General features: G+C 39.8%; 1 protein-coding gene across 2 annotated transcripts in view; it reads left to right on the top strand.

The window, feature by feature from the left end:
* Nucleotides 1–13331, top strand: part of RALB (RAS like proto-oncogene B) — a 50647-nt gene extending 37316 nt beyond the window's left edge. For both annotated transcript variants that reach the window (XM_027636542.1, XM_027636541.1), the window contains 4 exons: nt 2222–2378; nt 3531–3739; nt 6529–6706; nt 8855–13331. In XM_027636542.1, the coding sequence (XP_027492343.1) occupies nt 2265–2378; nt 3531–3739; nt 6529–6706; nt 8855–8974 (621 nt within the window). In that variant the 5' untranslated portion in view covers nt 2222–2264 and the 3' untranslated portion in view covers nt 8975–13331. The remainder of the gene's footprint in view (nt 1–2221; nt 2379–3530; nt 3740–6528; nt 6707–8854) is intronic.
* Nucleotides 13332–13662: the final 331 nt, after the last annotated feature.

The following is a 13662-nucleotide window of genomic DNA, read 5'->3' on the forward strand; positions in this document are numbered from 1 at the left end:
CTCATTGTGTGGCCAATCTCTAGCTTTTATGCCCTGAGCGTGTATGTGCAAGCAAGCTGAATTCTGCTTTACCATGTGGACCATAGGCGAAGCAAACCTTACAGCAACAGCTTCTGGAGTTCAGATGCTGCCTGTTGTTTTCTCCCAGTTTTTCCACGTTCCCCTGGCAAGGAGCTCTGTTCTTTTCCTCTCTGGTGACTAAGAATTAAAAACTAATCTTGCAATCTTCTTCTGATTTAGAATGTCTGTACAAAGGCTGAATTCACTGGCCCCAACAAATGTGTTTTTGCACGGTACGGGGGAAACCTATGGAGAAGTAGGAGTTGTCACATCCCATTTCTGTACTAAGGAGTGTCCTGGATGAGGGAGCTGATTTATAACAAAATAGAGAAGATTACCAGGGGAAAATATCTGTCTTCACTTACCAGTGTTTATTGCTGAATGAACCTTTAAAGATGATTAATTTGCATTACTCTACTAAATGTATGTAGCAAAGAGGTGTGAGTAAAAAGCTCTCCATGGAAAAACACTGCTGCTCAGATGTTTGAAAATGCTGTCCTGAGGGCAATTCTTGATTGTTGGCATGTTTGTTCTTGTATGCAGTAGTCAATGAGAACTTAGTTTGATTTGTTGCTTTTCAGAACATGAAGTCATGACAAGGGGGGAATAAATCATCGCCATCAGTGTACCCCAGGGGAAGTTGTCCAGGCTAGCCATGCAATTGTCAGGCTCAAAACACAGGGCACATGAATTTGGTTGCTTGAAGCAAACTGCTTCAAGGGGAAAGTTTGGACTGAACAGCATCCAAAGGTCCCTTTCCAGGCTAAATAGTCATGTTTGTAGCTGATGATCCCTTAGTCTCTGGTTAATTTTGTTGAGGGCAGCTGGTTGCTGTGAAGTTTTTTCCAATGAAGTACTCAGTAACTTCTACTGTAGGCCTTGTATTTCCATATGGTAGAACTTGATAGTGTTGGTGTGGGAGTTCCAGTGTCTTTCTGGAGTAGATGTGTCCAGGCAAAATTGAGACTCTTGGTAGGCCCATTGCTTCTGTGCTTCTGGATTAAAGTGTGCTGCTGTAAATCAAGGCTGATATAGTCACTTGTTACAGCAGTGCTTTCTGAACAGTCTGCTGGTCTCCTTGCAACACTCCACCAGGATATGAACAACTGGAGTCCTTTGTTGTGCTCTGAGGACAGAAGGGCTGCTACCCCTTATATCTTATAAGCATTTCCATTATACCATGGTGTGTCTGAAATATGCATATTGGGGTTTTTTTTCTGTGTGGAAATCCTGACTAGTGTCACATCTTTTTGTATCGGTTACTTCTGCTTTTGTCCTCAATGTGCTGTCCTTAGAGATGCTGCTCTGTGCTAATCAGTGTGGCAGCTACTGCTTGAGCTTCTGGTACAACTACTGTGTCCAGCTACTCTTAAAAAAACCAACAAACAGAAAAAGCAGTATTATTTTTAAGAAGTCTCCAGCACTTAATTACTAGGCTTTCGTAACTCACAAACAAAGGCTCATTAGCTAGGACTTGTTTATTGAAGCTGACTCCTTCATGGCTTTGCAATATCAAGAGAAGGATAGGAACTGGGACTTTCTTGCAATAAAGCAGGATTTTTTTTTTTTTCCCCCAAAGCAAATTAGATTTGCAGCATCAAAAGGCAGGAAGAGTGTAAAATAAATGCTAATGCCATGTCATAAGACTTTCTGCAACTTGTTGCTGCCAATTTACTGTGTATCTCTGCTTTTTTCTGAGCCTACGTAGGGAGGAGATCAAAAGCCAGATTTCTGCCTATAAGCAGATCTAAGGTATAGCTGTGTCAACATTAAAGAAATATTTTGGAAAGGTGTAAAACCTTAAAACAAGAACAATAAAAAGCGCTTAATTTCATGTTGTTTGAGAAAGTAGGATTTTCCTTGGAAACTGCTCTAGACAGTAGTCTTGTAGGATGGGCTTATGAATAGGAATGGCTTGTTAGAAACTTTTGACACTTTAATTAATGGTACTGTTGTCACAAATAGCAGGTTTTTGTTCTACTAGCTTGTCCTACTCATACTTAAGACATGTTTTGCTTGCTAGTGCATTGAAGTGGCCCATTCTTCAAACTTCTGGGCAGGGTTTTAATCTGGTCTTTCAGCACTGGTGAGACACTTTACCAGCATGTTACCATGATGTCACCAATGTCATGGATGGTGACTGTGTTTCTTCTGTCTGCAGATCTAGTTGGTTGCCTGGCACTTGATCTGTGGCAAGCAGGACAATGGCTGCCAGCAAGAGCAAGAACCAGAGTTCCTTGGCCCTCCATAAAGTAATCATGGTTGGCAGTGGAGGTGTGGGCAAATCTGCACTCACACTTCAATTTATGTATGATGAGGTAAGTAACTGGTTCAGCTTCAATAAAGCACAAATTCATACAGTTTATTAATTTTTTTTTTGTGGGAAAGGGGAACTAAATGTAATTAGCAAAAGACTTGATGACCTGACTGGCAGGAGCAGAAGGTAGGAATGTAGGAAGTGTGCCCTCTGGGAAAATCTTTGGCTAAAGGTGACAAAATTTTTGCTTATTAATGAAGGAACAGTCTACAGAAGCCATGCATAATGTGCAGGTTCTTGTCTGCATGTGCAGAAGCTGTTACCAGTTGGAGTTGAACTTTAATTTTGTTGCCGTTACTTTTAGGTCAGTTAAGGCTGAAATCAGAAGTAAACATTGTAGCTCATTCTGAGCCGAGTGATGAAGTAGGCATGTTTATAGCATGAATTCTACCATACTGGTATACAGGAAGCTAGATTAGACAGTCCAGACTAGTATGTGAAATAATACATGATCCTGTAATCCAAAAGTTAGCATTTATCTATAGGTGTTCACATATAGTATAGCCATGTGAGTATCTGAACAGGTGATGTAGTCATTAATGAAGGCCAACCAGCTTAATTGGGCTCATGGTACAGCCTCTTGTACTCTGAGGCTAAGAGAAAGGAGGTGGAGAGGCAAAGAGCCTATGTTGGATGTGTGCTGTCAGCACAGAACTACAAGATGAACTGGCAGTGGCTTTGTGAGAGTGATCAGTTGAGTGGACTAAAGTAAGTGCCTTCTGCAATTATGGAGCAGGTTTTCATGTTCAGCAGCTGGATGCTCTCATCTACACCTCTTAAAGCTTCAGATAGCTGTACCTGAAGTACATTCAGATGCATTTTCTTGAAGTGTGAGATCTAGATAATGCCAGCAGGTTGCTGGTAACTTATACTGCATCTCTGTTCTTAATTGTACCAAAGTTGCTGAACAGTGTTTTGTGTAGCAAGTCTCTCTTGACTTGGCAAATAGGCTCTTTGATGTATTAAGTGCTTAAATAATTTGCTTTTTATATTAAAACTAAAAAAAGAAAAAAGTAGTGGAACGTAGTATCTGGCTGAATTATGAGAAGGTTTTGGGGAATTTGTGTCACTGAAGTGAAAGAAGGGATATGGACAAATATGGAGACTGTTTGACAGTAATTCTAAACACTAATCCTTTTCTTGTCACCCTCAGTTTGTAGAAGACTATGAACCTACCAAGGCTGACAGCTACAGAAAGAAAGTAGTTCTGGATGGTGAAGAAGTTCAGATAGACATTCTGGACACAGCAGGACAAGAGGATTATGCAGCTATCAGAGATAACTATTTCCGCAGCGGGGAAGGGTTTCTTCTAGTCTTTTCAATAACAGAGCATGAATCCTTCACAGCAACAGCAGAGTTTCGGTAAGTAGTTTCTCTCCCAGGCAGGGGAAAATATCTGGTTCCTGTGTTGCTCTGACAACTCTGCTTAAAAGCTACAGCTCTTTATCCTTTGTCTGTTACCTTTTGGTCAATAGAAGTGACACCTGACCATTTGACTCTCAGTAACTGGTAACCTAAACCACAGTATTCAGCCTCTGGCTCTAGTTGTCTTCATGCCTACATCTTATAAGTACATTATGCCAGCAGCAACTTCAGGCAAGTAACAGATTCTTGGACTCCTAAAACAGGCATATTCAAGGCAATTTTCAGTCTTCATGGATGTGAAGTTTAATTATCTTAGAGCAGTACTTCTGGAATTAAGTCTGTCTTTTGGCCAGGTTTCAGACACTGTATTGCTTACTGTTAGAAGCAGGTGCTCTAAGGAAAGGAAGGATTAGCCTCCACTCTCAGGTATGGATTGGTGCCAAACAAGGGTTGGCAGCCAAGATGTGCTATTGTAGGCAGACGTATTCCTAGAAAGACGCACGGTAGTAGTAGGCATTTCCATTTTTGTTCTTGGGATTAGCAGTTCTAATGTAAAAATCGACACCAGATTGAGCACAGAAACTACTTGTGTAGTGTGGGGTAAAAAAAAGGTTTTAAATCATTGTTCTGGTTTAGAATTCATGTAGCCAGGTTTTTCAGGGCAAGTGTTCTAACTGTTATTTGATAATACCTGTTGCCTCACTGTAGAAGATAATCTGGAGATTACCTAGGACAGCTGTATAACTTGTAGGAAAACTTCCCAAAACACAGGGAAAGTGTTAAGAGTACCTTAGTTCGCCAGAAAAAAGCTCTCTGTCTGTCTGCCCTATGTTCCCTTTGCTTCAGTGCTACAAGGTTAACAGATACTAATTGGTAATGCAAGTGCTGGAACTAAGGTAGATACCTAAATCTAGGTTTTTCATAAAGTGATGACAATCTCCCCCTGCACTCCAGGACTTTGGTCCAGGTTCTTACCATACTATACTGTTCTAACAGCACTGGAAGACCACAAAATCTTTTAAGAGGTATAAAAATAGTGTTTCTTCGTCACATAATACTTCTGTGACTTTGCTCAGCTTCAGAAGCCTGACAGTCATGGGGCACACAGAGCAAACTGAGCAGAACTGCTTTGCCTAACTGGTGCACTGAAAGAAACCAAGAGTTGAACTGTTGTAGGACTGCAAAACTGAATACTAGGACTCTTCCTAGCATAAGATGGAGGAAAAGGTCAGATAACACTAAAAAGAAGAGAAAGAAAACGAGACACTTGGAAGCACCCAGCTTGGGTTTTGGCTTATGTGCCTAAGTGAAATATAAGGTTAAACCCAAGATTTAGGGCTTAGGATGAAAAAGAGTAGGAGTGTTTATCTTGGCAGTTTGGGTTTTTTGTCAGACTTCTGTAACTAGATTAACTGTATATTAGTTCAAAATTCCAGCACAACAGAACAATAAAAAGCAATACTAGTCCTAAAGATGAGCAAGAAGGACTTAAAAGCTTTGAGATGCAAATCTCGTACTTTTCAATGGTTCAGAAGTAACTAAATAGTGAAATTAGTTAAATAGAATACTTAGCTGGGCTGACATGCAAGAACCGGCTCCTTGGCCCAGGAAGGAGTGGGGAATGGATAGTATGAGTCACCAGCATCACAGGCCAAACTGCAGATTGCTGTTATTGATACTTTAACTTCCACAATTCTAAAACTATGAAAAAATTGAATACTGAACAAGCTATGGTCTTGTTTTTAAACCTCAGCTCTCCTGCTGATGCAGTGCATTCAGTGCTTGCCTTCAGTGCCTCTGTAATCTGAAAATTTGTGAAGGTGCAGTTGAATGCAATACCAGATTGTCTGCTCCAGTGTTAACGCTCTTTTAGAGTCTCATGTAGTCTCCATACATTGTTATTTTGTGGATGGAAAATGCAGGCATCTGAAGCAGTATGGTAACTCAGCAGGATTGGAGGGTGTAGCACCATGCTCATGCCTAATTTGGCTCTTGTTCATAACAAAATGAAGCCATCTAAAGATAGCTGCAGACTGGTAGAGTTTCCCAGTGTCCTAGATGGACAGCAGCACATGTCAGTCTGGTCTCAACCTATGTTTTACTCCAGTAATAGCACAGACTTAGACTGGTATGCAACATCACTCTATCTCCTTTCCTGGATGCTGATAGGTCCTCTTAGCATGACAGAGGATAGCAAGATTAATGCTGATGGTTCAAATATCTTCTTAGAGTCTTTGAAGCAGGAAGGTTTGCTAGTACTTTATTTCAGCACTACATAGTAACACTCTGTGTAGAGTTTAGGTACCGCTTTAGGAATGATCTCTGCCAGCTACTTAGGCTGTTCCCAACCTATTGCCTTGGCAAAGACTTAATGTTGCCAAGACCTATACTGAGATGTGATGCAGACTGTGAATTGAATATGGTGACTGGATGCCAAGGTGGAACTTGGCAAACATGGCACTTATATACTCTTTTCCTCATTCAAATATGAACTCCTGTTGCCAATAGCTCTTCTGCCTCACTGTTCTTCTTTATTAGAGCCTGATTACTCACTAACTAAACGGTAAAACTGCCTTCCTGGAAGTGTTAGGCTTTCAGTAGTGTAAAGCCCATAGCATTAGTATGTTAACCTTGGAATAATTTTAAAATGTGTGTCCAACTGTTGAGAAATGCTGTATTGTAGACACTAGTAATGTGCAGACCGCTTGAGCCACTCCTGGTAAGTGTGGGAGTTTTGTTGCTACTACTGACACAGATATTTTTATTTTGAATACCTGATGCATTAGGGAACAGATCCTGCGTGTGAAGGCTGAAGAGGATAAAATTCCTTTACTGGTAGTGGGAAACAAATCTGACTTGGAGGAGCGCAGACAAGTGCCTGTAGAAGAGGCCAGAAGTAAGGCAGAGGAATGGGGGGTGCAGTACGTAGAAACCTCTGCCAAAACTAGAGCGAATGTAGATAAGGTAAGACAAATGACATCTGCTCAATTAGATCATTGCTGCTGGTTTAATATCTGATTCTTGCTGGGACAAGAGGAAATCCACAGTTTGACTTCTGAAAGCCTAGTTTATAAAAAAAATAATCAATGAATTTACTGGAATGTGTACACTTAACCAAATACCTAGCTTAGAGGAACCTGAGATCTGGAACAAGTTAATGCTATTGTCTTGTTTTGTACCTGAACCAATAGCTTTTCAATAATACAGGGGGTAAACAGTTCTGAGGATTCCCTGAAGTATGGTTATTTTGTTTATAGGCTGTGTCCCATTTATAACACCAATAAATAACAAGCTATGGACACTTAGAAATTGTCCCCACTTCCCTGTAAAGCTGCATGTAGTGTGGTTAATCTTAAAGACTTTATTCTTGTTTTCTGCCAAGACTACTTTGAATTGTGAGAACTCTTGCTGTGTCCCTGTCCTGTTTTGACTTGTCCTTGTTGATATAGGATTAATATTTTCCCATTGTTCTGTGGCTGGTTTCTTGCATAAACAGTGGTGGTGGGCTATTCCAGAGGACAGATGACTTACAGCTATAGAGTATTTGTCCAGTATAGGGGAAAAAATAAGTTTCAGTCATCCCCTTGATTTTGTATGTAGTGAGGGCTTCTTGAAGAAAAGGTTGCCTTTTTACTTAACCCATCCACAGAAGATAATCTGAAATTACTGTTGTGCACCCTAAGGACTCCAAAGGTGTCTTGCTAATATGCATTTGTTTAAAAATTACAAATTGTAAGCAGTTTTCTCTTTGGATAAAAAACTCTTACAGTTAGCTGTACTCTTAAATTCTCCTAAACAGCTTCCTATTCCTCTAGTCTATATTAGTTCACTAATGGAAATGCTGTTGGTGCATAAGTTACTAATAGGAACTCCTTCTCTCGTTAAAACTATGTATATGAAACTCTTGAATTGAAACCTTTTGGTTATAAAGGGCACGGCAAAATTTCAGTTTGGTAAAGAACCATTTTGACTTGCAGAATGTTACTAGAAAGTCGCAGTCAGTTGCATAAACTGAGTGATGTAGTAAAACATGAATACTTAGACTTGCTTTTGCCTGTGAGCTATCTCATATTTCTAGCAAATGGCAAGCCTGTTTTATACTTAAACTCTCTGTTCAGTTGGGATTAACAGCAATGGAGCTGTGTGTCTGCAGTGTACTAGCAGGGTGATCTGCGCTTGCTGTAATAGGTCTTCACTACCTAGCTGGTGTGACATACTGGTTATCCTCTATATGAGCAGTTTTGTGTATAGTAAGACAAGTTATTGGTCTTTGTGAGGATTGTGCATTGATACAGTGACAGAATAAAAAAAACTTGAGGGTTTTGAAAGATAAACTAATCTATTTCTGATCAGTAGCATGGTGTTGTTTCCAAGTACCAAAGACTTGAAAGTTCCCCATTCGAAAAAAAAAACCAAAACAAAGCACCCTAATGCTATAGAGTGACACTAAACTTTTGTTCTGTAATCCTAAGAATAGTTTTCCCCAATAACTCTACAGTGAAACAGCTGTTGCACCTCAAGTGGTATGTACCTAGATGTCAGGCATACAGGGCTGAAATCAGCTAGAATTTTGGAGAAAACAACAGTGAAACGTGGAAAGAAAGCATGACTTTCTCTGAATCTTTCTTCCAACATAGTCTGAAAATGTTTTGTGCCTGACACTGTCACTTTACTGCTGTGGCTTTGTAATTATAAACCAAGTAGAATACTATGAAGCAGAGTGCACGTGTAACTATATGGAAGGGACTGGACTAAATGCTTTACATAGTTAACAAGAGTGATTTGCCTGTAAATTTTTGCTAGGCACAGACAAATGTTCTCATGAGCTGTGAATGCTCCTTTTGTGCAAGAATGGTATTCCATAAAAAGCTCTTAAAACAGGCCTATTGAATTTTCTTCATAGCCTGGTAAGATTGTGCAACTTTTTTGCCCCTGCTTGACATACTACATAATTCTGATGTTGAGTTTGTCATTGTGATCTGTGTCTAGACTCATTTCAGGTGTATTGGGTACAGTGTGGTGCTGGATCTTTATTTGCTGTTGAATACAGTAGTTTTTATCTGTTTTCTGGTGGTTGACCTTGTTTAATCTTTCTTTATTTTTCCTTTCTAGGTATTCTTTGATTTAATGAGAGAAATAAGAGCAAAGAAAATGTCAGAAAACAAAGACAAGAATGGCAAGAAAAGTGGCAAGAACAAGAAAAGCTTTAAAGAAAGATGTTGCTTACTGTGATGCTTGGGAACTGTAAATATCTATCTACTGGTGGCATGGATAATATACCACTAAGGATATAGGGCTGGTTCATGAAAGGAAGTCTGTATTGACTCCCTTATCTTTTGCTTTGCATATCACACCTTCAAAATGTGAAAACAGAACTTTGAAACCATTTCTGGTATCCAACAAAACCTTTGCCTACTTAAACTGAAATGGGCTCCTTCTTCCCAGTGTCTTTCAAAACTAGAAACAGTTTCAGAACTACAGTCCTGCTTGGTTACACAATGTACTTTTGTATTAACTTCCTTCTAATGTTTCTCTGACTGTGTTTCTCTTGAACCTCTACTGGCCTTAACAAGCACAGCTGTTCAGGTTCAAACACTCTTTCCCGCTGTTGCTGCCCTCCTTGATGGTGCAAACTGCAGAAAGGCTAGATGTGACACCTGGTAAAGGGTTTGAGTCTCCATCTTCTGTTGTCACTGGTATTTCTTACACTGAAATCTGCTGACTTCCTCCCCACACTCCATGTAAGAAATAGCAACTGACAGTTGACAGTCAACTCAAAATAAACTTTCTCCTGTGTTCTGTTTAGTCAATACAGCATTCATGAATCAAGCCTATGGACTCAATTCAGACTTATTTAGGCAATGCAAAACTTGATATTTAAATACTGGCTATATGCACTCCCTGCTAGTCTGTCTTCTCATCCTTAAATTAGTGGTATGGGGTGAGAAAATGACTGTAAGCCTTTCTTCAAAAGGAATAATGTCACCATCTCCTTGAAATGCTGTCCTTGGTTTCTTTCATGTATTGTGTCTAGAGTCAATTACGCTCTACATCTCTCATCCTTCCCCTCCCTGGTACTGGAATAGTGGAAATCAGTGTTGATTTATTCAGTTTTGTTTATATTGGAACACTTGTGATGATAATTTTGGAAAGTGAGAACATCTACATCTGTCTCTTGTCTTGCTGAAGATAACAATGTTGAGTAAGGATGGGTCCCATCACACAATCATGTCTTGGAATAGGTGAGGCATACATGCTACCTCTCAATGATTAGCTGGCTAGTGAGTTGTATGGTGTCAAAAAGCAAATGAAGTTAAACAGCTGCCACATCTATTACTCACTGTTAATTTTATGTGTAGTGTTTTTGATGCACAGCAACCTAGCACGTGGTGAGTTTTGCTGTCAGTTATGCAATGGTGGTCACATATTGTTCATCAAAAACAGTCTAGAAATGGAAAAGTCAGTACTTAGTAGGTCCTGTTGTCAGCTGACTGAGCTGAGCTTTCTGATGCAGTTTAAATTAAGTGCAGTTGCCAAAAAACACTTCTGTCACCATGTAAAGTAAGTCTTCTGATTGCGGTGTCTCTCACTGAATTGTGGCTGTCTTCTGCTTTGAAGGAGTAGAGACTTTAAGTAGAGGCTGTATCTTGCTTGTAACTGGATTCTCAAAACACAGTTGCTTGGTGGAAGTAATCTAAGTTGTTCAATGAAGCATGCTGCAGCACTAAATTAACAAATGGTGTTTCTTCCTGAAATGAAGGAGTAGTGAATACTGTTCAGTACTTAGTGTTGTAATTTGAGGTTGAAAAATATTTTTTAACATGTACTAGATTGCTTTTGTGCATTCCATCTCTGAATTTTGAAAAAAGTAAGATGTGGTAGATATCAGAACGTCTGTTGGCCTGAGGTTTCACAGGGACTTATCACAAACTCATTGTCTTCCATAACTAGTTCAACTTGTCAGGCAACTCATTGGATTGGGGAAACTGTACTAAATAAAAGGTGCTGTAATCTTCATTCTCGTCAAATTAAATTCCTTCTCTGTTACTGTTATCTTGTATGGGCAGAAAGAATGGTTAACCAATTCTGGAAATGCTTCTCTTTGAGCAGTGTAATTAATTGCCAACTTGACAATACTGTTCTGAAGCAAAAGCTGGAAACCTGCTGGGTTACAGAACTTGTGCTTGAGCTGTATCACCGATGTCTAAAGCCAAAGCACCTCATAGGAAACTGGGAGCTGTAACACTTTAACAAAGTTTCCTCTTGAACTTCCATGGACAAAAGTCCATTTTGAGTGCATGTTGTGCATACAGCAAATGAATGTCTTCTTCTGGAGGAAGGCAACTCACTTAGGTTTGGTTTTAGTTGAGACTTAAAGGTTAAGTCCCTCATTAACCCAAAGGATAAACAACAGTTGAGTTAGTATTACAAGTTTATCTGGGTAAGCCCCTCTGAGGCGGATTGCAAAACGTGTCTTAGCAAAACTGAATAAACTGTCCTTGCTGTATGAATAATGAACTCAGCAAAGCTCACAATGAGCAGTTCAGCTGTATTGGCTCAAGAGACTTGCATGCCTTGACCTTTGATCTCTTTAGTCTTAAAGTACCTGAAAGTATTTGATAGGACAGATGAATTTCTTCTCAGAACAGCAAGTCTCCCACTGGTGTTCCTAAAGTCCATGTGCTGTTTTCACTCAGGTTATTTTTCTTTTTTTTTTTTGTTCCAACTGATAAAGCTACACCACTGAGATGGACTTGGGAGAAGGTGCTTGCTGCTTTGTGGCTTGGTGCTGCATCTTTTCAGTGTTCTGTGCTTGTCACCTGCTCCAGAAAAACCAGGCCTGGAGACAAAGTAAAACATCTTTTCAGTATTCCTTTTCTGTACTTGTGACAAACTTCAGTTTAACTTTCCAGTTACAGCTGAAAACAGGATAAATGAGGCAGCTACCTTGCCTACTTTGTAACAGTGGGCAGCAAGCATTCTGACTTGTACCAGGAAGGGTCTCCTGGTCTGGAATCCTGTTGCTTCCACCTCCTATAGTGGAAGTGCCTGAATGTATGCCCTTCTAAATAGGGGCAATATGACTTGAGGGTCATTGAATGGCTTCCAGGTGTGCTTCACTGGACATCAATGGACATCAGCATCAGGTGGGTTGAGTGGAGTGAATATAAAATGGCACAGAGATAAAATGGGATTCCTGTGAGCAGAGTAAGTGGAGCTTTCACTTGTAATCAAAATAAATAACTGCAGATCAGGTACCTCAAATAAGGATGACTTTGACAAGAGGGGGGGTGTGTGGCTGCCTGCTAGCCATGATGTGTAGCTGAGGCAACTGTAGGCTGTACTGAAGATTCTAGCAACCTTTTGCATGTTGGGTAGTTAAAGACCAAGACTTCTCTTCATTGGTATACTGTGCTCTTAAATCATTCTGGAGCATGGCTGTAGGCAAGTAACTGGATATTTGAAGCTGGAGGTCATGCAAGACTTGACTATGCACTTGCACTTAAGCATTCAAGTATTATTCTTGCATAATGGTTTAACATAAAGTCAGGGAACTGTTTACTGCTATGTGCAATCTTCCATATGTGGCTTAGCTGTGGATATTCAAGTGCTCCAGTTTTCCTTCTTGTTTGAGCAGAGCAAACATCTGAGACAAGCCCCCTGTCTGAGACAAGGGCTAAGTCATTATATGAAAAAAGCAGATTAAACTCCAGGATTGCAATGGCAGACTTGACTCTTCTTTTTTCTGGAGGAGCATCTCTCCAGGTGGGAGTGCAGATGCAGCATGGAGTGTGCCATGTGTTCTATACAGAGTAATACACCTTTGCTGCAATTTCTAGGTGAACACTTGGCTTGATGAAGAGAAAGATGTGTGCATACATTTACTGGGCATTAAACTTAAGTAACATGTTTATAACCATCTGAAGTTCCAGTTGAATCTTATCTGGCTGAAGTATAATGCTTAAGAATACTGTAGGTCTAAGGTACAAAGCTGCAATCTGGAATGTAGTAAGAGGTGTGTAGGGGGGAAATGCGTCTAACTAAAAGCTCACTCGGATCTTTTTTGAAAGTTTTCCAAAGCATTAACCCAGTATTTGGGCCTAACAGGTCTATCAATTCTTGCTCAAAAAGAGGATACTGTTTATCAGTTCAACTCAGAGCTTATGTAGACAGAAGCTTTCCTTAATTGCTATAAGCATATGTTGCAATGTTCACCTCCTGTTGACTTTATAGTTGGGAGAAGGAGGGAAGAGGAACAAAAAAAGCTTTGATTTTCACTGTAATCTCCACACTTCATGGAAATGGCAGGTGTTCCTCTTGGGAGGGGAAGGTGTTATCTCTAACACCAAGTGAGAGGTTTAGCGTAGAGGAAGTGATTGTGATTGCAAGACTTAATAAAACTGCCTCTAAACTATGTATGCTATACTATACAATGTAAATTCTTATTTTTTTCCTTACATAGCTTCAGAGCTTCGTCTCTAACTTGCACAAACATTTTTAATGTCTGTAAAACTGGTCACTTTTCATTATCATGCTAATACAACTGATTTGTATTACTATTGATAATAAAAAGAAAAAATGAGCTTCATATTTGTTTGTTATTGATTTTTACAGCATTCTGAAAGCACGTCTAATCCCCAAATTCTTGAACAAGCCAACCACTGACTTTCAGTGTCTGGAAGACTGATTTGATAGAACCTTTCTATCAAATATGTACAAGATGGTATTGCAGACTGTGGGAAGGGAGAGGAGGAGGAGGTGACTGAGACCCTCATCATTGGTTTTCTGGAAATGTTATGCATGTTTTTGGGACTGAACTGACATAGTAGTTTGATTCATTCACAATTAATTTTCCACAATCTAATTAGATCAGACAGCTTGTATCAACTGTGTAAATGACGGAGTTGCTTTCCCTTTCC

This window comes from Corapipo altera, unplaced genomic scaffold, assembly GCF_003945725.1.
Source record: "Corapipo altera isolate COAL_440 unplaced genomic scaffold, ASM394572v1 45, whole genome shotgun sequence".
Taxonomy (NCBI): domain Eukaryota; kingdom Metazoa; phylum Chordata; class Aves; order Passeriformes; family Pipridae; genus Corapipo; species Corapipo altera.